The 24,072-nt window shown below is 33.2% G+C and overlaps 2 protein-coding genes across 39 annotated transcripts in view; one reads left to right on the forward strand and one right to left on the reverse strand.

Annotated features, from left to right (window-relative positions):
• Positions 1-24,072, reverse strand: part of LOC149908338 (uncharacterized) — a 465,602-nt gene that overhangs the window by 377,165 nt on the left and 64,365 nt on the right. The gene's annotated exons all lie outside the window — the stretch shown is intronic.
• Positions 786-8,969, forward strand: LOC149908347 (uncharacterized). Its single transcript, XM_090102168.1, has 2 exons — positions 786-2,753; positions 8,718-8,969. Exons 1-2 carry the CDS (start codon positions 822-824, stop codon positions 8,967-8,969), a joined length of 2,184 nt encoding a protein of 727 aa, XP_089958294.1. The 5' UTR covers positions 786-821.

Here is a 24,072-nt window from a genome sequence, read left to right on the forward strand (position 1 = left end):
GAATCCAAAGATAGACTTATTCACAACACCAAAAAGTAATGTTAACACTAAACGCGGCACTAATTCACAATTAACTCCTACCACTATTTGCATGGATTTCCAGCTACTAGAAGAGTTGAGAGGACTACGTTCTGATATAATAACCCGTCTAGATAGCCACGAAAAAACACTAAAGCATTTGCAAGATGTAGTTACACAAACAACAACTGATTTAACTAATATCATTGCAATTATGAAGGTACTTGAAAATAAAATCATCACAAAAATAAATAATCAAAATTGTGAATTATCGCGCGAAATGGAAAATCTGATTTCCTCTCGTTCGTTCGCTGAAACTGTCCATCAGCAAAATAGCCCACAATTAAGTCACAAAATAACAAGTCAAATTAAAAGTACGAATGTTTTCAATACAAATAAGTGTGTGGCCACTAAACCGGCGACTTTATCGGCTTTATCTATGAATGGATCGGATGTAATCGATGAGCACATGATGGAACAAAGCGCGGATACTAATTTTAAATCAATGCCGTATAAAAATACTCAGCGACGTCAAACCAAGAACTATGTGACTAAAGGTAATAACGAGTCAATTGTGGCGTTAAAGGGCACTGAACGTAAGAAACATTTACACGTGTGGCGCTTACACTCTCATACCACTATTGAAAACATAACTTCTTACGTGCAATCGGTATGTGGTCCTGATGTTTCTATAAAAATTGAAAAAATCAAACATAAAATCGAGAGAGATTATGCATCTTTTATTATCAGCATACCGGAGCAGATGTTTGATAAATTGAATAAAGCTGAAATTTGGCCTGTAAATGTTGAATTTAATGAATGGATTTGGTTTCGAAAATCCAATAAAAAAGCGAATGAATAAACCAAGTTCTGAGTTTGAAATATTCTATCAAAATACACGGGGTTTACGTACGAAATTGGATAAATTTAGAGTGAATATTGAATTATTGAATGCAGATCTCTTTGCTATAACTGAATCTGGGTGTAGTCCGTCTATACAAGATAGAGAAATTATTCCCCCCGGATATCAAATTCTACGTTGCGACCGCAATGACGGACGCAAGCAAGGCGGCGTATTTCTCGTGGCCACACAGCGGTTGGATCTACGTGAGGTGCGCGCGCCCGGCGTCGCGATAGACTCCTGCGTGTTCGAGATGGTTTGTGCAACTGTACATTTAGGTAATAAAATGTTATTTTTATGTTGTGTTGTATATATTCCTCCAAGTAGTTCAGAAAATGAGTATATGGTATTATTTAAGAAAATTGAGGAATTATGTTGTAAATATGAAAAAGTTATTGTGTTAGGTGACTTTAATCTGTATTCTAGTTCAATAAATATAAATAATTATTATGAATATTTTATGACTTATTGTCAATTCACTCAAAAAAATTCAACATGTAATTGTTTAGGTCGACAGTTGGATTTGGTTCTGTGCTCGGGTTTTAGCGATGGAATTGAGGTAGTTGCAGCGGATGAAGTTTTAGTGCCTGCGGACGCGTATCATCCACCGCTGACGGTGCGGCTGCGCGCGCGCGCCTCTGCAGCGAGCGCTGCTGCCGCCCCCACCACCCAGCCCGCCTCCGCCGGGTTCACAAATGACCGATTACAATGGAACTTTTATAAGGCTGATTTTCAATTGATGTACGCACTTTTAACGTCTACTGAGTGGGATCCTTTATATAAAATGGAAGGTGTAGAACAGGCGCTAGATTTTTTTTATGCGAAAGTGTATGATATTTTTGATAGATGTGTTCCCAAGAAAAAACAATTCAAAACAAATATGAGATATAAATATCCGGAGTGGTACACGAAAAATATTATACATGACATTAAAGTTAAGGCTAGGTTACATAGAAAATATAAAATATCCAAACTAAAAACCGATTATGATGCATTTGCTGCATATAGATCTAGAATAAAAACAGCAATAGAGACTGCCCATAAACTGCATAGGGATAAAATTCAAAAACAGTTCAAAAGGGATCCGAAATCTTTATGGCAATATATCCGGTCTAAACGAGGCACGCCGAATCAAACAGTCATTATAGAGGATAACAAACATTTAGACGATGGGGAATGTGCTGCACAATTTGCGAAATTTTTTGAGTCTGTGTATAGCAGCGTACCACCACGATTAGATGCCAAGGCGGCGGCGGCGGCGGCGGCGACCAGTGGAGTATCTTGCGCACGAGTGCATGTGGAGGCTTTTAGCCAAAAAGATGTAAGTGATGCGCTAAAACATTTGAAGCCAAAGCATTCTGCAGGGCCTGATGGTATACCTGCTTTTCTGTTCAAGGATTGCAGCAGAGTGTTAGTCGAACCCCTTCTCTATATATTTAATATTTGTTTAAAATCTGCTACTTTCCCGGTCCGTTGGAAAATAACACGTGTCATCCCGGTTCCCAAAAATAAAACTGGATCCAGTGTAAGAGATTATAGGCCCGTGGCTGTATTGTCGACACCTGCGAAGGTATTTGAGGCAGCCCTCCATAGTGGAATACAGCAGCAAATCAGACCAATGCTTTCGGACGAGCAACATGGGTTCCGGCCAGCGTGCAGCACTGCCACAAACCTCCTAAGTTTCATGACTCAGTTGATCCCGGCGGTGGATGCTGGAGGCCAGGTGGATGTTGCATATTTTGATTTTCGAAAGGCGTTCGACACAGTCGATAATGACATCCTCTTAAAAAAATTTGCTGAAGTAGGATACACCCCAAAGCTATTAGAATTCTTTGTGAGTTACATGAGAGATCGGCAACAATATGTAGATTACAAAGGCTTTCTATCTGAACCATATTACACTAGGTCAGGCGTGAGCCAGGGAAGTAATTTAGGACCTCTTGGATTCTTATTAATGATTAATGATTTACCGGAAGTGATTAAACACGGGACCTGCTTACTATTTGCGGATGACTTAAAATTATTCATGAATGTGAAAAACTATATGGATTGTAAACTTTTACAGAACGACATTAATAGAATTGTTCAATGGGGTCAGAGCAATAAACTTTATTTTAACACAACTAAATGCTATGTAATGAGTTTCACTCGCACTCGAACACCGCTACTTCACCAATATAATATTGAGTCGAGTTGCATAGAGCGAGTCTCTCAAATACGAGATCTAGGGATATACTTCAACTCTGATTTAACATTCTCTGATCATATTGTAAACATTTGCAAAAAGGCTTATAGGAACCTAGGTTTTATATTGCGACAATCACGGGAATTTACCGATATCGGAACTATCAAATCACTATATAATGCACTGGTAAGAAGCCATCTTGAATATGGTTCAGTTGTATGGGCTCCGTATGAACAAAAATATTCGTTTATGTTGGAGCGAATTCAAAATAAATTTTTAAGATATTTATACATGAAACTTTATGCAGTGTACCCATATTATCCTTTGCAGTATCCTACTCTTTTTGTTCTCGGAATGGTAGGATATTACGATTTAAAAGTGCGAAGGGAGTGCCAACTTGCACTGATACTGATACGTATACTACGGGGCAAAGACCAGAACCCGCAAGTTTTACGAAGCATTAGTTTCTGTGTACCGGACGCATATGTATGGAAACGTCGAAGCCCGCCGCTTTTACTTGTTCCCCAGGCCAGAACTAATTTACTGTCTAGAGCCCCTTTGACAAAGGCCATCCATGTTGTCAATGAGGTGCACAGTAAGTCTGACATTTTTTCAAATAATTTTAGTGAATTGACAAAGATTATTTTAAATTTTATTGCTTACTCCTAGTCCCAAAATCTAACATATTATACAGTGTTAGATTTTACAACTTATTTAAATTATTGAGAAATGAGTGGCTTTATTTAAATTGATGTATTTTTATTGTTTTATTATTTTAATATTGGATTTATAAATGAATTTTATTTTCTGACTATTAATGGAATATTATTATGTTTTCAATTGGAAATTATCTAAAACTGTATTAAGTGTACTTAAATCAATGTTGTGATACTGTTATATTATATTATGTACTAATATTGCGTTTTTGAATTAAATTTAGTTTTTAACTTTTAATTTAATATGTTTTAAATTTGACATTATTAAAAAATATGAATTATTCAGCTTTATATATAATGTATTAATCATTATAATATTTGACTAGAATTTCAAACATAATTGTAGCGGTTGTATATTATAATCTTAATTAATGTATTTTTTTTTTTCTTTTTGTATTAATGAAAAATTGTATTGTAAATTTGACCTCCCTATCGCATTGGGTAAACTGTAATGATAGGAATGGTTTTGTATAAATAAATAAATAAATGTTACAATTACGTAACTGTCTTGTACATCGAAAGAAAAAGACCCATTAAATCATATACTAAAGTTCCATTTTGATTGTATGTGTGCCTGTTTCATAATATTAATGCAAATTCACATAAAATTTAGGGAGCCTCCCCTTAATCGCGTGCCCATCGGAATACCGCTATACCCACGGTGGTCGCGGATACCACTCTTATCTGAATAGGCCTTTATAAAATTTAAAAGTTTTTACTTTTTAGTACCTACTAATTAAAAATTAAACATGGAATGTAATTGGTTTTTAAAGTTTACAACTTAAATTTGTCTATTCACTTGAGACTGGTAACTGATGGTCTTTTTGAAAGTCGTCGACTCTTAAACTACATTTTTTACGCATAGTCATAAGATATTTCGATATAGTCCAAACATAATATTATGAAAAGCTACTTTCAAAACTAAAAAAAAAAATCTTTTCGTCTAATTTAAAACTTAAATATAATAATAACCCTCAAAAATTATAATATAGATTGTCATATACATTGAAAAGAAAACACTTACTTATACATTATGATATTTGTTTTGGTAAGTTATATTACCTATGCATATTTGATGCAATATGCATATTTGATAATTTCTGCCCTGTATTAATATTATTTATGTAAAGAACTTTATTGTAAAATATATTTATTATATAATATTTACTATTTCTGTCTATAGCATAGCCTTGTGGTATAATTTGTACATTTATATTTCTATTCTTTATAAATTTATATTTATAAAGCATTTGAATGCCATAAAACCAAAAATATAAATTCAACATTTATATATGGTTAAACTCTATGGTTAAACTTATATTTCCTCAACAGCTTAATCTCAAATGCAACGATATCATCATTCATTAATTATCATCTATTCTTTACTAATATTAAGTATTTTATTTTAAGAAATTCCGCTTGCGCATTGGTATTTACGACACTAATTTAATTCCTATAAAATATAAGTGACAATTCAACACAAAATGCAAAAAAATAATATGGAATGTATATTTGACGGTAAATAATCATTTAATAAGATATATAGTTATCTTTAGTGATATTTAACTTAGGCTACTTAAGTTTACTTTAGTATATATTCCAAGGTAATTTTAAGGCCTTAGCCATGGACGTATAAAAAAAGACGGACGGTATATCGCCTAAACATTGAGTGAAGCCTAGTAATGGCGGCGAAACATCCATGTGTGTGTGCCATGTTGCCATGGCAACAGCTGTCCTGTTGACAATGGCGGCTGTATTTTTTTCTAAAAATTTTGCCGTAATAATTTTGTCATTAAAACATAAAAGAAATAACTTGCTTCCCTGTGGAATGTAATCCCTTGTGTTTTGTTATTTAAAATTGTACTGTTGCGACACCATTTAACCACGCAAGACGGCATTTTAAATATTTTTTGTGAAACAGTGACGCAGTTAATCAGTCGGTAGTTCACGACGTAATGGCGGCCGACTAGCTTACTATGGTGAGAGTGTGTGCGTGTTTATTGTCTTCACACGATCGCTAGCTTACTATGGTGGCTTCACGTTGTTTGTTCGTAATACGGCGTCCGTCTTTTTTTATACGTCCATGGCCTTAGCATAGTAATACCTAAATAGTTTATAATTAATACTTTCATAAAAAATCTACTTGCCGATTGACGAACAAAAAAAAATATCCTCACATCAAAATCTAACCTAATTTGCCGCACATTATTGCGTTGTCTATTCTTATTTCGTCTGTGGTTTTGTCAATGGTTATGGTCGTATTTAGTCTGTACGATGACGTCATTGTCCGTTGTTATTTGCGCCTTGCAGCCCTTGCCGACCCGACAGCACTGCCACCGCATCCTCTTCGCGGAACTCTTACACTTATATACCAAATTAAATTTATACTGCCCAATGATTATCATGTTATTGCCTCTACGAGTTTTCCCGAACACCGGCACTGAAAAATAATATTAGTTATTTCTATTCATAAATAATTGTAGCATATGGATAATAAAAATACATAATGGGTAAAGAAGAAATACAATAACACAATTTTGTATATTATATACGTATATTCCATCTATATAATTGCGTATATTATTAATATTTATTTCAACTACATATATTAAATAAAACAAATAAGTAAATGTTATTCAATTTATTAATATCTTATAACAAACTGGTTTGAAAACTGAAACCTACCTACCTATAAAAACACCAATCATGCCAAGCCTTTGGAAATTGCTCAAATATTTCTTTACTTATTTATTACATGCAATAAAAAAAAAACTTACTAATTTCTGTGTATACCCAAGATACGAAACAATTATTCTTTATAAACAATTTTCGGAGCAATTTCAGTTCTCTAATTGCATAATAGTCAAATAAAAGAAAGAAAAGGTTCCCCTGGTGTCAGAATATCATCTCAATCCTCATAGTGCGCGGCATGGGTGTGCTTCAAAGCATACTTTATGATCTCGCCATCGAACATCAGTAGGTGCGCCCTGCATCTGCGGTGGGTACGAGAGGCACAGCTCCAACGCTTTTTCCTCGCATACTCGTGGGATAGAAAATACCGGAACCCATTGAATTCCAACATCTTTTTCCCTCTCCTCGACGTTATACTTTTCACTGGAATTTTATTACCTTATACCAGAGCAATCATAACATCAAAATAGAAAGTTATGCAACAGCAATTGAAAGAAAGAAAAAAATATTATAACTTCTCCTTGACACTTCATGTAGGCTTTACCAAATAGCTAAACTACATGAAATAGTGTCAGGGGCTCACTTTATTGGAGATAGTGAGCCCCTGTCACTATTTCATGCAAAGTTAATAGTACAGCTTTCTCTAAGAAACACCCGAACTTCTTCACTATAATAAAATTTAAAGGTCCCAATGAAGTGGGATATAGTAGCCAGTTATCGAAAGACCCTCATAAATAAATTATGAAGTATGGGACATTTTATTTTCTTTAATAATCTGGAGTAAATACGCAAAAGTAAAACATAGAAATAACTACTTGGTGCGGCGGTAGAATAAAAAAATATTACAAAAACGTAAAGTTTATTTAACCATCGGTTAATAAAACGTGAGACGTGTTAAACATTACTCACGAAAAATACTGAATAAAGGCTTTTTTCTATCAACTATGTAAGTATCCATCACCAAAATCTAAGTAACATAAACTAGGACGTATATAATAAACAACTGATAACTAGGATGAATATAAAAAATCTATAAACCTATAAAATAGCTCTTAAAAGTTAAAACTAATGATTTTCTCTGATTTATTAAATAAAGTAACAAAAATAAATTCACTTTTTCATATAAGCGTTCTAACAGACGAACGGCAAGTTGCGACAAGTGCTGAAGTAGCCTCTACCGTGTGTTAGTACGTTCTAAGGGAAATTTTGCTTACACTACCTTCTTTAAACCTAACGTAATTGCTTGGAGTATTTCAAATTGGTTTTAAATCTAATTGCTGATAAAGCTTAAGAACTTTAATTACTCAATTTATTCGAGCCTCTCACTGATTTCTATATTTAATTAATTTGATATACAAAGCACCATTTTATATAATTATTGCAAAGTAGTTCCTCATTGAAGAACAAATTTTGTTTGAAGTTATCTCAAATTATATGCAACATAAACACTAATTATGGCTCTCAAGTTTGCTTTTAATAATTATACCTAATATTAAATTGACATAATAATTTCTATTCCTTTTCCCCAAACAAAAATTTACACACCTACTAAAAACATGTTATAACAAAACAGGTATGTACCAAATATCACTTGCACATAATTTTAAACCCTTCAAAACATTTTACAACATCCAAATATATTTCTAGTTAATACTATAAATCCCAGCTTTGCTTTGATACTAATTATTGTTACGTTTCCTTATTATCTAATTAAGAAGTTTTTATAGGACTAAATAACTATATCGGCTATAAACAATATGGAGTATTAACATATGATCGAGCCCCCTTTCAAATTGTCCTAATTATCAGTTCAGAATTCAGAATGAATTCCGAGTAACTGCTCTATTTACATTACTTATACCTACAGTAAGGTATGTATATGCTTTCGATTCTGCAAACTTCGATTATGCGGTAAGATCAAGAATCAAATTATTTTACATAATTAATCAGTCTAATATCTAGCAAAAAAATATACCATTTTCATGTACTAAATCTACGAACAACGTGCATAGATAGTATCGCAAATTGTTCTTGAATATTTGATTTTTGAGAATCACGATTCTGACATTGAATAATCTTGCCCCAATATCGAATTCGTATTCAAGTTCATTTAATAAAGTGTACTCTTCTAGAACATTCGAGATGCGCCTCCAAGCTTCCACATTGTTCAATCTTACCCCCTACTATTGAAAATATGGTATTTCAGTCCTCGTATTCAGAATCTATTCGCACTAATATGTGCGACAGGATCATGGAAGCCCCACACTCGTACTATAGCGTTGTCCATAGTGTGCAGGGACGCTCTACACCCAGCCTTGGCCTTCACACAGACCCATCTCGTTCTACTCCCGTATTTGTTCACTCTGTTGAACCTAAACTGTCCAATCATTATGACTGGGTTCCCTCTTTGCGACTGTGCGAACACTGGATTCAAATCTGCAACGAAGATCCATGTTAATACTTGCTCGAATAATATGTAATCAAAGTTGGTGATAGCATGAATTGCTGTTTATTATTTCTATAATTTATTTAATCTAGGGTGGTTTATAAATCTTTACAATTATTTTTGATCGATACGGTCTCTACATAGTGAATGGTTTGGGTTTATGTCGTAGTATTAATTTATGTGATTTAACTTACTTATATAAGTATAGATACTTACATATAAAATATAGATTTCTAGCAGTAATAGAAGATATAAAAATATCTGAAAAATTACAAGATTATTCATTAAAATGAAGTATCTTTCTAATGTAGAGCTGAAATTCAGATATGATTTTAAAAAAACTCTGGATAAAATCTAAAGCTCTCTCGTCTCTTAATTTATTTTTAATAAACAATCATGCATATCACCAACTTGCAACTAACCGTTTAAAACTTATGATATAAGTGAAACAATAATATTCAAGTAAATTTTTATTGCTGATCAATGATTAGGTATATTTCAACATATACGATAGGATTATACATATCATCTTAATTACATTTAAAACAAATAAATCTAATCTAGGACAACAATCTCACAAATATATCGACAACATATTGCCAATTGGCCATACTGAAATAAATGACATAACATTACAAATAAAAAACTAAATATACCACTAAAACGTAACGCTAATCTTAAAAAATAAGAAAAATGATTTAAATTAAAAATAAAAAAGCAGTTTAATCGACCCTTCGATTAGAACAGTTTCAATTAAATTACTTCTAAAAAACACAAGGAAAAAAATTATCTACTTCTTATAATTATTCAACCAATGATAGTATAAGTAAATAATTTGGAAAATCCAAAAGTGCACGCCTCATAATTTTTTTTAATAAATATTTATTAATTATTATTTTTGTTTATTTAATAACAATTAAACCACATCGAATCAGACCCTGAAAAATGAAAGGGTTCTATTCCTGAGCATACTCAAGCGTAAGAGAAAAAAAAAGACTCGATTAGTAAAGTATTTCGGTCGCTATCGTGTTAACAAGAAAAAGGATCCGCACATACAGACACACGGACGTCCAAGACAGAACTTTTTTAAACTGTTTTTTAACTAGTTTAAATAACAAAAATGACATCAAAAATATCATGAACGTTAAAAATAGTGTTTTTTCTTAATATGTGTGTGTATGTATTATCTTACAAGTGCAATGTATGATACATAAAGACATTTTAAGTTTGAAAAATCAGATGTTTTGCGCGAAGTGACAGTAGTACCCACCTCAACGCTTCGCTTATGAGGCGTGCAAAAGGTATTTCAAAACGGGACACTAACGCACACTCTATTACACGTCGGAGTGAGATAGCACGATGCGAATTGTCGTGTGCAAAAAAGAAACAAGTGTAGTAAAATGTGGCTGATTAGCCACATTACCTATATACACCTTTTTAATTACAATATCATCGTATATAACGCACAAATTGTTTATGAACCTCTTTTTGGAATATTAAGAAGTTAATATGAAGTGGCTATGGTGCTGTCTAGTTATTATAATACTATTGTTATAGTATCTATACGAAAAAACGTGCAAATATGTGTACCTGAATATAATAATTATCGACTAACCATAAACATTAAGCAGAATATTATATTCTTCTCTATCGACCTACAAAATGTGTAATCACTGAAATTATTATTTTGTCTTTGACAAAAATTTTTGCTTCCCAAAATTCAATTATTTTTTTAACAACATTTTCAACGATTAATTTCGGAATTAATATAGAATTATGTAATTAAAATGTGTTTATCGTTAATTTTGGTACCTAAATCTTATATATAAAAATGAATCGCAAAATGTGTTGGTAAGCGCATAACTCGAGAACGGCTGAACCGATTTCGATAATTCTTTTTTTATTATATTCCTTGAAGTACGAGGATGGTTTTTATGTAGAGAAAACGTAAATATGTACCACGGGCGAAGCCGGGGCGGACCGCTAGTGGTTAATAATGTAATCCAGTAGATACTTAATTTACCAATTTTAAATAGAATTAAGGCAAAAATATAAAAATAGCCAAGGATATTGGAGATAGACTCTCAATATTGTTTTACTTTTGACTAATCACTAGAATCGGTGCATTATTTGCATTCCTCATTTAATTTCGTTATTTTAAAAGAGTATCTTATAAGTTATAATGTCAAAATACGTAGTAGTCCATTGAATAAAAAGTTCTAGAGTGCGTGAGTTAGTAACGTAAGATGTTTCTTCGGAAACATGTCAAGAGTCCCTAGGTAATAAACATACTAAAACCCCGGGACACTAGGAGGAGCCCCGGAGTGGGGGGAGGGGGGAAATGGGTCCATTTTTTCATTTTTCACTTAAATCTCAAAAACGGTACATGTTAGAGAAAAACTTTCAAGGAAAAGTTGAAAGGCCATAAAATTATCTACAAGTTGTACCTAAATCATTTTTTCCTATATCCTACCGTTTCTGAGTTATAGGCAGTAAAAAATGATTTTGGCTCAAACAATTTCCCCATATAGACTGGGGTAGAAGCCTTTGAAAATAATGAAAAGATAAAAAAAATCGCAGTCGGATGAAACCCATTACAAAAGGAGGGGAATATGATAAAAATGTAAGGAAAAATAAATTACGGTCAATCCGAGTTCGGGAAGCGGGAGGGGGGAGCTTTTAAGAGAAAAAAATGGTTTCTCTCGATTTCCGACAAAACTACAAGTCCTATAGAAAAAATTTCAATGGCAAAGTTGTAGGTAATTAAAAGTTCTACAACTTTTGTATTCACAATTTTTTCACATAACCTAAAAATTTAGGTGAAAAATTCAAAAAACCAAGTTTTTGGTCTTTTATTTCTATCTACTTCAAAATTTATTTTTTTTCTACGAAATTTGGTGGAAACTTACTTTATTATGTCCCAAATACACTGTAATTTATTTGATTGAAAATATTTATTTTTTCGCCTTATTTTGAATTAATACCAAAAAAACAACCTAATTTTCAATCAAAAAGTCACCCGTCAAAATATCAGCTTTTTTCAAAAACTTGGGGTGCCTTTTATTCATTGAAATCTCTACTTTTATATGGTGTAAAAAAAAATAAACACCACCATAGTAAATGTTCTCAGGAAATGCATACAAACAGTGTGATAATGAGCTTTTACTAAATCAGGCACACTTCTCGAACTCTATATCTTCTCTTGTATCGGCTTTTCGGTAATATTTCAAAAGAAAAATAATTATCTGTTCTAAGTTTAATATTTAACAGCATATTCAAAAGCAAAATGATGTCGATAAAAACATTTCAGGTAGTTCGAGAAGTGTGCCTGATTTAGTAAAAGCTAATTTTCAGAAGTGTGCCTGATTTAGTAAAAGCTAATTTTCAGACTGTTTGTATGCATTTCCTGAGAACATTTACTATGGTGGTGTTTATTTTTTTTACACCATATGAAAGTAGAGATTTCAATGAATAAAAGGCACCCCAAGTTTTTGAAAAAAGCTGATATTTTGACGGGTGACTTTTCGATTGAAAATTAGGTTGTTTTTTTGGTATTAATTCAAAATAAGGCGAAAAAATAAATATTTTCAATCAAATAAATTACAGTGTATTTGAGACATAATAAAGTAAGTTTCCACCAAATTTCGTAGAAAAAAAATAAATTTTGAAGTAGATAGAAATAAAAGACCAAAAACTTGGTTTTTTGAATTTTTCACCTAAATTTTTAGGTTATGTGAAAAAATTGTGAATACAAAAGTTGTAGAACTTTTAATTACCTACAACTTTGCCATTGAAATTTTTTCTATAGGACTTGTAGTTTTGTCGGAAATCGAGAGAAACCATTTTTTTCTCTTAAAAGCTCCCCCCTCCCGCTTCCCGAACTCGGATTGACCGTAATTTATTTTTCCTTACATTTTTATCATATTCCCCTCCTTTTCTAATGGGTTTCATCCAACTGCGATTTTTTTTTGTTTCAAAAATTATCTACTCTAGTCTAATACTACACATCAATCGATCAAAAAATATTTATTTCTTCCAAAAAACTCAAATGTGCAACTTGTGACCGGTACTGTTAGATTGCTCTTAATTGAGTATTTGAATTAATTTTTTTTTTGTGATAAATGGAAAGATTACATATTAGTTTTATAACAAAACTGTTTTTATTTTTATTTTTTTTGCAATAATTCAAAAGTTATTTCAAAATAAAAATTAGTCTTTGAATCCAGTACCGAAGACACGCCGACAACTCCCGAAGCGTCACCCGAGCGCGTGTGACGTCATAATGTTAGTTTTCACTCATTGCAGTTGATAGAAAATTAAATATAGTTTGAAAAACTAAACAGGATAAAAAGATAAATTCATGAAATTATTGTATTGTTACCGGGTTTTTATAAGTATACAAAATTTAAATTAAATCCGTCGGTTTATAGTGGGTCTAAATCGAATCGAAAGGAGAATTGGTTACTTACAAACATATGTTTCAAGCTGATCCTAGCGATCCTTATCAGGATAAATTTATGATATTATTGTATTGTCATCGGACCTTGATAAGTGTTCAAAATTTGAACAAAATCCGTAAGTTTTAAGTGGGTCAAAATCGAGTCGAAACTTCGAAAGGAGTCGGTTACATACAAACATACAGGTGAAGCTAATAAAAGCGTGTTAATAATAAATACAGTGTTTTGATCTATTTAATTTTGTTGTCATTATTAAATTACATATTAATTATATTAATTGTTAATTATATTATTTAAATTTATATTAAAAATGGCGAACCTCAAAAGTTATCGTTTTGTACCATTATGTACGAATACTACAAAGGCAACTCCTGACAAAAATCGGTGATCATAAATATATCAACATCAAGAATATTATTCGTAACTAACTAACTAATGCACAGTCCTTATCAAGTTTTAAAGCATTGGTGCGTAATTATCATTTCTCTCGCTGTACTTAATATAAATTATTTATATTATATGTATGAATATTATACTATTGTTACGTAAGTAACATATTCTTATTTGATTGTGAATATATATTTAATACTGTATCTATTATATATATTATATGGACATATCTTTACGCAGGTAATTTATTTAGTGTTATATTTGTTTTATTTCTTTTATAAATATATATATATTTTATGCTCTACCCTTCACCTTTCCTCTAATTTAATTTCTCTCCGTACGTCCGGTTGTCTGGAAGAAATCGCTGAATAGCGATAAGACCGCCAATTGTTGTAATGTATCCTTAGATTAAGTATTATTGTAATGATTCTAAGAGCAATAAAGTATTAATAAATAAATAAATAAATAACTACATAATTCGGAACCAACTAACAAATCGTATGTAAACGCTATGTACTGCAGTTAATAATAGCTATAACATTATGACGTCACAACTGTGGTGACCAGTCACGGCGCGTTTTTAGTCACGTGATTCTAACTTAAATTTCATCAATTTTTAATTGCTTATAATTAACGGAAAAAATTTTTTTTGTAAGTTATTTGCATTAAATATCAATATTATTAATAATAAAGTTTCAAAATACATAAAAAAAAACAATAATTTTTTTTTATTCAAATACTCAATTAGGTCTATAATTGGTAAAATAAACACATTCCTCCATGGAAGCCTTTAGGAGGAATCGATTGTCAAAATATTATATTAGGGCAGTTTGAGTTACTGACTTTATCTTTTTATTTTTTTCTTCCAAAAAAACTCAAAAGTGCAACTTGTGACCGGTACAGATAGATTGCTCATAATTAGGTCTATCATTGATAAAAATACCAGATTCCACCGCGGAGGCGTTTACGGGTAATTGAATTTTATTAGGGTAGTTACGATACTTGAACTTTTTATTTTTTTTTCTTCCAAAAAACTCAAAAGAGCAACTTGTGACCGGTACTATTAGATTGCTCTTAATTAGGTTTATAATTGGTAAAATAAACACATTCCTCCATGGAAGCCTTTAGGAGGAATCGATTGTCAAAATATTATATTAGGGTAGTTTGAGTTACTGAACTTGATCTTTTTATTTTTTTCTTCCAAAAAACTCAAAAGTGCAACTTGTGACCGGTACTGATAGATTGCTCTTAATTAGGTCTATAATTGGTAAAATAAACACATTGCTCCATGGAAGCCTTTAGGAGGAATCGATTGTCAAATATTATATTAGGGTAGTTTGAGTTACTGAACTTGAACTTTTTATTTTTTTTTTCTTCCAAAAAACTCAAAAGTGCAACTTGTGACCGGTACAGATAGATTGCTCATAATTAGGTCTATCATTGATAAAAATACTAGATTCCACCACGGAGGCGTTTACGGGGAATTGAATTTTATTAGGGTAGTTATGATACTTGAACTTTTTATTTTTTTTCTTCCAAAAAACTCAAAAGTGCAACTTGTGACCGGTACCGATAGATTGCTCATAATTAGGTCTATCATTGATAAAAATACCAGATTCCACCATGGAGGCGTTTACGGGGAATTGAATTTTATTAGGACAGTTAGTTAAAAAGTTCAAGTATCGTAACTACCCTAATAAAATTCAATACCTCCTAAACGCCTCCATGGTGGAATCTGGTTTTTTTTATCAATGATAGACCTAATTATGAGCAATCTATCGGTACCGGTCACAAGTTGCACTTTTGAGTTTTTTGAAAGAAAAAAAAATAAAAAGTTCAAGTATCGTAACTACCCTAATAAAATTCAATTCCCCGTAAACGCCTCCGTGGTGGAATCTAGTATTTTTATCAATGATAGACCTAATTATGAGCAATCTATCTGTACCGGTCACAAGTTGCACTTTTGAGTTTTTTGGAAGAAAAAAAAATAAAAAGTTCAAGTTCAGTAACTCAAACTACCCTAATATAATATTTGACAATCGATTCCTCCTAAAGGCTTCCATGGAGCAATGTGTTTATTTTACCAATTATAGACCTAATTAAGAGCAATCTATCAGTACCGGTCACAAGTTGCACTTTTGAGTTTTTTGGAAGAAATAAATATTTTTTGATCGATTGATGTGTAGTATGGGGAAATTGTTTGAGCCAAAATCATTTTTTACTGCCTATAACTCAGAAACGGTAGGATATAGGAAAAAATGATTTAGGTACAACTTGTAGATAACTTTATGGCCTTTCAACTTTTCCTTGAAAGTTTTTCTCTAACATGTACCGTTTTTGAGATTTAAGCGAAAAATGAAAAAATGGACTCATTTCCCCCCTCCCCCCACTCCGGGGCTCCTCCTAGTGTCCCGGGGTTTTAGTATGTTTATTACCTAGGGACTCTTGACATGTTTCCGAAGAAACATCTTACGTTACTAACTCACGCACTCTAGACCCCCCTTGGAGGGACTCATTCAATGGACTATAGGTACCTAGTTTTTATTCTTAACATAGAACGAATAACGAGATATAGACAATTATTAAACGGTGAAAATGCGTATCCTAAAAATCCACTACCTACCACACAAATCACTGTAGTCCACTATAGACGTATCTATTTCTAAATCATCAACCATTGCTGGTTCTATAGCATACAGTCATAGTATAAAGAGAGAAGTAGGCCGACTCGCGGCGTTTAGGAACGCAGGGTGACTAAACTCGCGAGGCGCAGAGTTGTCACTTGTCATATTGATATTTTAAATAATTGTATAAACAAACACCGACCACTGATAGAAATGGCGCGGCCCTCACGAAACCGGTCCATGAGTAGGAACCGAGCAGCGTTGTGTGCGTGCGTCAAGCTTGTGTACGTTTCTCTTTATACTATGTTACAGTTCTTCAAAGCGAGTAACATAAGCAGTAATGTAAGCCTAATGATTGTGAGCGCCAAGGGTCTTCACAATAACGTTGTCCACTGTAGTTAGAGCCGCGGTGCAACCGGATTTCTTCTTGATACAGGTCCAACGGACTTTGGACCCCCAGCAGGCGTGTTTGTTGAAGCGCCATTCACCGATTTGTACTACGAGATTACCACGTTGAGATAGCCCGAATATTGGTTCTGCAAACGACGAATAATAATTTGTAATATTTGTTCACGTTATACAATAATTTATTACTCTAGATTATTTATATAATATTTAGAATTAAATTATTAAAATAAGGGGTATAACTTTTTTTTATTTTTACCTCTTTTATATGAAAAATATGAAACAATATTGTTTTATAAAATATTATATGTACGTAAAAGTGTCCTGGTATTTTAAAAAGGGTCCTCCTATAAATTTATTAGATAAAACTACCACTATTAAACTCACATGAACTAAAAATAACACTGCATTTAATTGGAATGTCAATTTATTTATTTATTATAAATATTTAAAATTTGTACATGATATAAATCAATTAGTAAGTAGGTACAGAGTTCGTGAGGACAGATTCTTATCCTTAATCTTAAATATTTTAAAACATGTTTCCTAAAGACAGGGTCATGATAATTTGATATTTTTCTAAAAACTACTGTCATATAGCAATAAGATCAATTCTAATTCAATCTAAAAATGGGTGCGTGTTCTAGTGTACACACGTAAGAAGTGAAACTTCTTTATGACCTTATTTTTCAAAAAATAACTTACTATATGCAACTTTACAGAAATACGTCAAATCACGCGTGGTAGGGAAAAGAAAAAGATGGCGCGTAACGGAAAAATGTCACGCGTAACGAAAAAATGTTACACTAAATTTTTTTCCAACCCCGATAAAGAAGTTTCACTTCAATAAAACAACTCAAAAGTTGTATAATGGGTACTATGACTGTATGACATGAAATCTATTTTTTTTTTTTATATTTATGCATATGGCATTTATAACTTTGTCGTGTCAAGACAGCTTTCTACCATGAAACTTTTAATAGATAAGTTAATTTCATCTTAAAAATTAACTTACTTTATTAAAGAGAGCTATATTTTTTCTAAAACTGTCACATATACTTAACATTTTGATTTTGTACAACATAAATGATTTTTATTTTCATCTCTTCTTAATACTTATATCTAACTTTGTTCATAATATAAACGCACATTAATCATGAGTATTGAATAAAATTTCACCCAAATCACAAACAAAATCTCTTCCTGTATGTTCATTACAATATCTTTTCCGCAGTTTTGCCTTCTCCGCAGAAACTGCTTTCCGAGCCGGTGGTAAATCATATTTTGTATTCGAAGATTCAAAAGATATTCTAAACGAAATATTTTTATTCCTATTTGGCGATTCGAAACCTCTTCTAAATCATTGAGATATACATATTATGGAGACGACACCGCCTACATCACTTATGTTACGCCATTTGGCGTATGTTGAGCGGTTTTTTTTTATGGTTTTAAAGTGAAACGCATCAAATATGCCTTCGTGTGTGTTACGATATTGCACAAATAATACGGAAAAGTGCAAAGGAATAACTTTCATCGGTAAGTACCTAACTAGATAATAATTTTTAAAACTTAGTTAGAGCAAAAAAATGGCGCACAGATTTTGTTCGTGGTGTCTCCTCCATACGTAGTAATATTATCTCAATGTTCTAAATAAGTCTTGTTAAACCGGCTACTCACCTACCTGCTCCAGGGGCAATATTGGTATCCTTAATTGGCACCATAATTGTGATGTGTAAATAGAGGCAACTTAGAGAACAAAAAAATTACTCTGACCGCCGTCTTACCGAGATTGTTCCAATACTGTCCCTGCAGCAGGTACATGAGTAGCCAGCTTTAATTAATATCTAAATTTTAAATTAAATGATCTGCGTTCTATTTTTACCAATACATTAATGATTATGCCATCCGCTTAATTTCATGAGCCTATTATCAACAGTCACTGCAACACATTTGCATCCAGAGCTCTTCCTAGCAGAACACTCCCACCATGTCTTCATGCCACGTCTTAGCTTCTTTATAAACCTGAAGTTGCCCCAACTTATAGTGGGATTACCGTATTTCGTTTTTGTGAATTTGATCGCGTCTGCCGACTCGAACGCTGAAATAAATTTGTATTGTAAAATGCTTGTCTAAACATACTGTCTAAGGCTACGCGCAGACATACAGCGTTCTGCGTTACGCGTTCTGCGTTCTGCGTTCGTCAGTTCTGCGTTCTGCGTTCTAGCGCACACAGGAGCCGTTCAAGACATTTGCGTTCTATTTCGTGACTCTCCGCACGTGAAACATGTCTCTCGAAAGTTCATCTTCCGAAGATGAAGCCTTGCTTTTTGTGGAGTCTAGAGGAGTCAAAAAAAATAGAAAATGTTGGGTACACCCTATCAACACGAAACGAGATGATATGGGAGAATTTAGTATTCTTATCCCTGAGCTGCTTCAAGACGAAGAGAGATTTTGTATTTATTTTCGAATGACAATAAATAGCTTCAATGAGTTACATGACTATGTAAAATCTGAAATAGAAAAACAAGATACCAATTGGAGAAGACGGACCAGCCATAGCGAGAACGCGAGTTCTTTGTAATTCTGTACAGAGAACGCGAGAACGCAAGCGTTCCGAATGACCGCCGCGGTCTAACTGCGTTCTGTGTGCGCCGGCGCTATAGATCCTTCACATTACAAAGAACGCGGAACGCAGAACGCAGAACGCGGAACGCAGAACGCTCTCTGTCTGCGCGTACCCTAAGTTATAACGCGAATCATGTAAAAAGAACGCTGGATGAAAGTGATGGGGTGTGTTTTGGCATGTACTGAGTTTAGCACGAAAGTTATTTGCTGCTTATTTTATTGTTGAAGTAGGCTCTCGAGTCGTGGCTTCGCAACTTCATATTTGTTATTCTTATACCACCTCATAACACCAAATAGACCAATAAATCGCCAATGCGCAGCTTAACCGTCAGCGTTCTTTTTACATGACCCGACCTATATATGGTATTAAATATGTTAAATGATGGGGTAAAAGTTACATTAGTGAAAGTAATTTGTAGTTATAGTGAAAATTACACAATTTTTTTTAATGAAAAACTTTACTGGATTTCGTTATAAAAACTTTATGAGCCAATATAGCCATGAAATTTCTTATACGTAGGTAATTAGATGCAAAAATTATTTTTACAATTTTGTATGCTTTTTAGTTCAATATTTCAATAATAAATTGGTACCTTCAAAAGATTATTATAATAAAATATTTAGGGATGGAATGATTCGGTTGGACCGTTTTATTTTAATATTTACAAACTTTAACACTTATAAAATCATAACATAAATCTTATAAACAAATTTTTCATCAGCAACAAATAATATACATTTTAGGACAGTCAGATTTGAGTACTGACGTGTCTACAAAACCACAAATATAACAAAGTTATTCCTTAAAATACCCATATTAATTAATAAACAAAACAAATATAATTTTTATATTTTAATGGAATGCTAAATTCGAAAGGCTTATCTATCATTACATCAATTAGTATTTAGAAATGAAGACTTTTGACGTACCTACTGACTGCAAAAGAAATAGATGGAGGTAGTTCCAATATTTTACTACCGTCAAGACGTCTAACATCTCACCACGCTTATGTAGAGTTCAAAACCTCTGAACAAATAACGAATAAATCGCGTTTAAAATCCGTCAAGTCTTTTATTCCTACTAATGCCCGCGTAAAATCAAACCCAAATTACAATCAATGAGTATGTGCATTGACCATCTTCACTAACTGCATATCGTGAGTAATAGCAAATGCATTGCATCTATAATTTGTTCTAATACACAACCAGCGGTCACGAAGTCCAACTTTCTTTGTCAACTTGTATCTATATTTGCCTATAACTAGCACAGGATTGCCCCGCTTGCTTGAACTGTAAAAATACTCAACAGAGTCTAAATCTGAAAGATGAAATACGATTGAGGAGAATATTAGAAAATAGTAAAACTAGTGCATAATAAAAGAAAAATAAACTCGAAATTTTGTATTATGTAATTTTTGTAATACTTACATAAGATATGTTTAAGATTTCGATTACTCTCTGCGAATGCGTATTAAAAAGTAACTTATTTCAACCGTCTATTGATTCACAATCATTATTTATTAAGCAACTTGGGAGTCAAATAATACTGTAAGTCTTATATTTATTTCTGAATCCTTACATATATTCTTACAATAATTACATAATAATTCAACAATACGCCAATGAAAAGGAAATATATATTATGTTTTGTTATTATTATAAATTATATTATGTTTTAAAACATAATTACCTATATACAAAAACAATTTCAACGAAGGTAGATTGCACAACGATCTTAACTCGGCTATTACGAATAAGTTACAATTGTAGCCGTTTTAAAACGGTATTTCAGACAATCCAAAAGAACCAATCAAAAACACACACACAACAAATATTGTACCTACCCAGTCTCATTATATAAAAATACCCGAAAAATTCTGTGATTAACACTTTTCAAATAGAGTACATTATACAAGAATGTCAATAATTATGATTAACTTCAGCATAACAGCTGACAGTGATTACGTTTAACACTTTTCAAATAGAGTACATTATACAAGGATGTCAAAAATTATGATTAACTTCAGCATAACAGCTGACAGTGATTACGTTTAACACTTTTCAAATAGAGTACATTATACAAGAATGTCAATAATTATGATTAACTTCAGCATAACAGCTGACAGTGATTACGTTTAACACTTTTCATATAGAGTACATAGTCGTATTGCACAAGAGAGTCAGTGATTATGATTAAATTCATAGGTGACCAGTTGATCGCCCACAGTCAAGGCCTTCGCCTTACACCCCTTGGACTGCTTGTTGCATCGCCACGTACATTTTCCAGCTAGCTGATGGTGCACGCAGAACCTGTACAACCCAATGCACATCAGGGGTTTGCCGTAGCGGGTTCTCGAGAACCATACCGTTCCTGAAAGCACAGGGTAGATAAAACGCATCTTGTTAAACTTATAAAAGAAAATCATAAGTAGTGAATAGTTAAGAAATGGAGTCGTTAGAGTAGAGCAACATTAAATTCAAAATAGCACTCAAAAGTAAAAATAAAAAAAAATACTTTCATGAAAATATTTCATACAACGTATAAAACAGTGAATGGAATAAAAACGAAATGGTCAGAATTTTTGATAATAAAAGGGAAGATTATTTATATGGACGCGACTGAAATATCGGGAAACATTGTGATAAAATACACTTATATTCGGGCATTTATAGCTCTGAAGTAGTTCATACAATGCAATTATTCAATACTGTGTGCCGGGATGCACAGCGCCGCCATATTCATACATCCATTGAAAATGGTGACCCATGTTTTGTATGGAAATTTCTCAAAACGATTGGAGTAGGCAAACAACCTAAAGCCTCGTCTACGAACCTGAATATCGACCAGTTAAATACACATTTTTCCACTCCTCCCGTTCTGTTTGATTGTGTCGATAAACAGGCTACCCTTGATTTCCTTTCTTCCTTACCTCTTTCTTCTAAACAACCTTTCAACATTTCACCTTTCACCGAATGCGATGTTAAGAAGAACATATTATCCATATCTTCTAAAGCTGTCGGTTGTGATAACATTAGCCGTGCTATGATCGTTCCTATCCTTGACATCATCCTTCCTACTATCACCAACATCCTTAACCACTCTATTTCTTCCAGCACATTCCCTGAAGTTTGGAAAGATGCAAATGTTATCCCACTCCCAAAGAAGTTGAATGCTAGCTCACTGTCCGATTACCGTCCTATTTCCATTCTCCCTTTCCTCTCTAAAGTTCTTGAAAGACTTATCCATCACCAATTAAGTATCTTCCTTAACTCGAATTCCATACTCAATCCTCTACAATCCGGTTTCCGCCCCGGGCATAGTACGGCTACTGCTTTAGTAAAAATAACTGATGACATCCGGTTAGGTATGGATAATAAACAGCTCACGTTACTAACTTTGCTTGATTTTAGTAATGCATTTAACTGTATTGACTATGACGTACTTCTGAGTGTGCTGCGTTCTATTAATATTTCTGCTTCGGTGTTAGAGTGGTTCCGTAGCTTTTTGTATGGTCGCCGGCAGAGGATAAAGCTAGACGAATCCATTTCATCCTGGAGTTATCTGACTGCAGGTGTACCACAAGGCGGCGTCCTCTCTCCTCTTCTTTTTTCACTCTTCATTAACTCCATTACGAACAACATCTCATCCCGGTTCCACATGTATGCTGATGATCTTCAGATTTATACGCATTTTCCTCTGTCTGATTTGCCTACAGCCATAAACTCAACTAATACTGATCTCGATTTTATCGTTAGGTGGAGCAAGCTGTACGGCCTTAAAATTAATCCCCACAAAACGCAAACCATTATTATCGGTAGTCCGCAGTTCATGTCTAAAATCGTGTGGGATAATTTACCTTCCATTTACGTTGACAACACTAAGATCCCTTACAGTCCGTCTGTCAAAAATCTCGGTGTCCATATAGACCTTACACTTTCCTGGCATGAACACATGAAAAATGTCAGTAAAAAACTATTTGCGGCATACCACTCCCTTAAGCGATTACGAAACTTTCTTCCGATTCCGACCAAAATTTTGTTAGCACAATCACTCCTTCTCCCTATCCTCGACTACGCCGATGTCAGTTTCTGTGACCTTACTGAGATACAGCTCGATAAGCTTGAGCGATTTCAGAACTTGTGCATCCGTTTTATCTTCGGGTTGCGTAAGTATGACCATGTCTCTGCTTATCGTCGCAGGCTGAAATGGCTGCCTATCAGATATCGCCGGGATGCTCATGTGCTGCATCTGTTGTATGGAATATTATTCGATCCCAGAACCCCACCCTACTTAAAAAACAACTTTGAGTACGCAAGTAACCACGGACTAAATCTGAGATCCAGTGATACTTATCTCCTTAATGTACCCATACATAAAACTAAATTTTTCAATTCCTCATTTACAGTGAAGGCTATTAGACTATGGAATGACTTACCAATAGCTATACGCAAAGCGAGTTCCATCGATGCTTTCAAAAACTTGCTTTTTAATTACTACATATCTTTAATTAAGTGATGACCTTATATATTTATGTATTTTCTCTTATCTATTAGTACGTATTATACATATTTATTTATTTTTTATCTTTTTTATTGCTTCAGTGCTTCAGT

Source organism: Colias eurytheme, chromosome 5 (assembly GCF_061535395.1).
Source record: "Colias eurytheme isolate Ceu_HAF_F1 chromosome 5, ilColEury1 Martin Lab GWU primary, whole genome shotgun sequence".
In the NCBI taxonomy this organism is placed as follows: Eukaryota; Metazoa; Arthropoda; class Insecta; order Lepidoptera; family Pieridae; genus Colias; species Colias eurytheme.

Coding starts and splice junctions, on each gene's coding strand:
- LOC149908347 (XM_090102168.1), top strand. CDS start 822: ATGTTGAATTTAATGAATGGATTTGGTTTCGAAAATCCAATAAAAAAG. Junction 2,754..8,717: donor CAAAGCTATTAGAATTCTTT/GTGAGTTACATG, acceptor ATGGTATTTCAG/TCCTCGTATTCAGAATCTAT.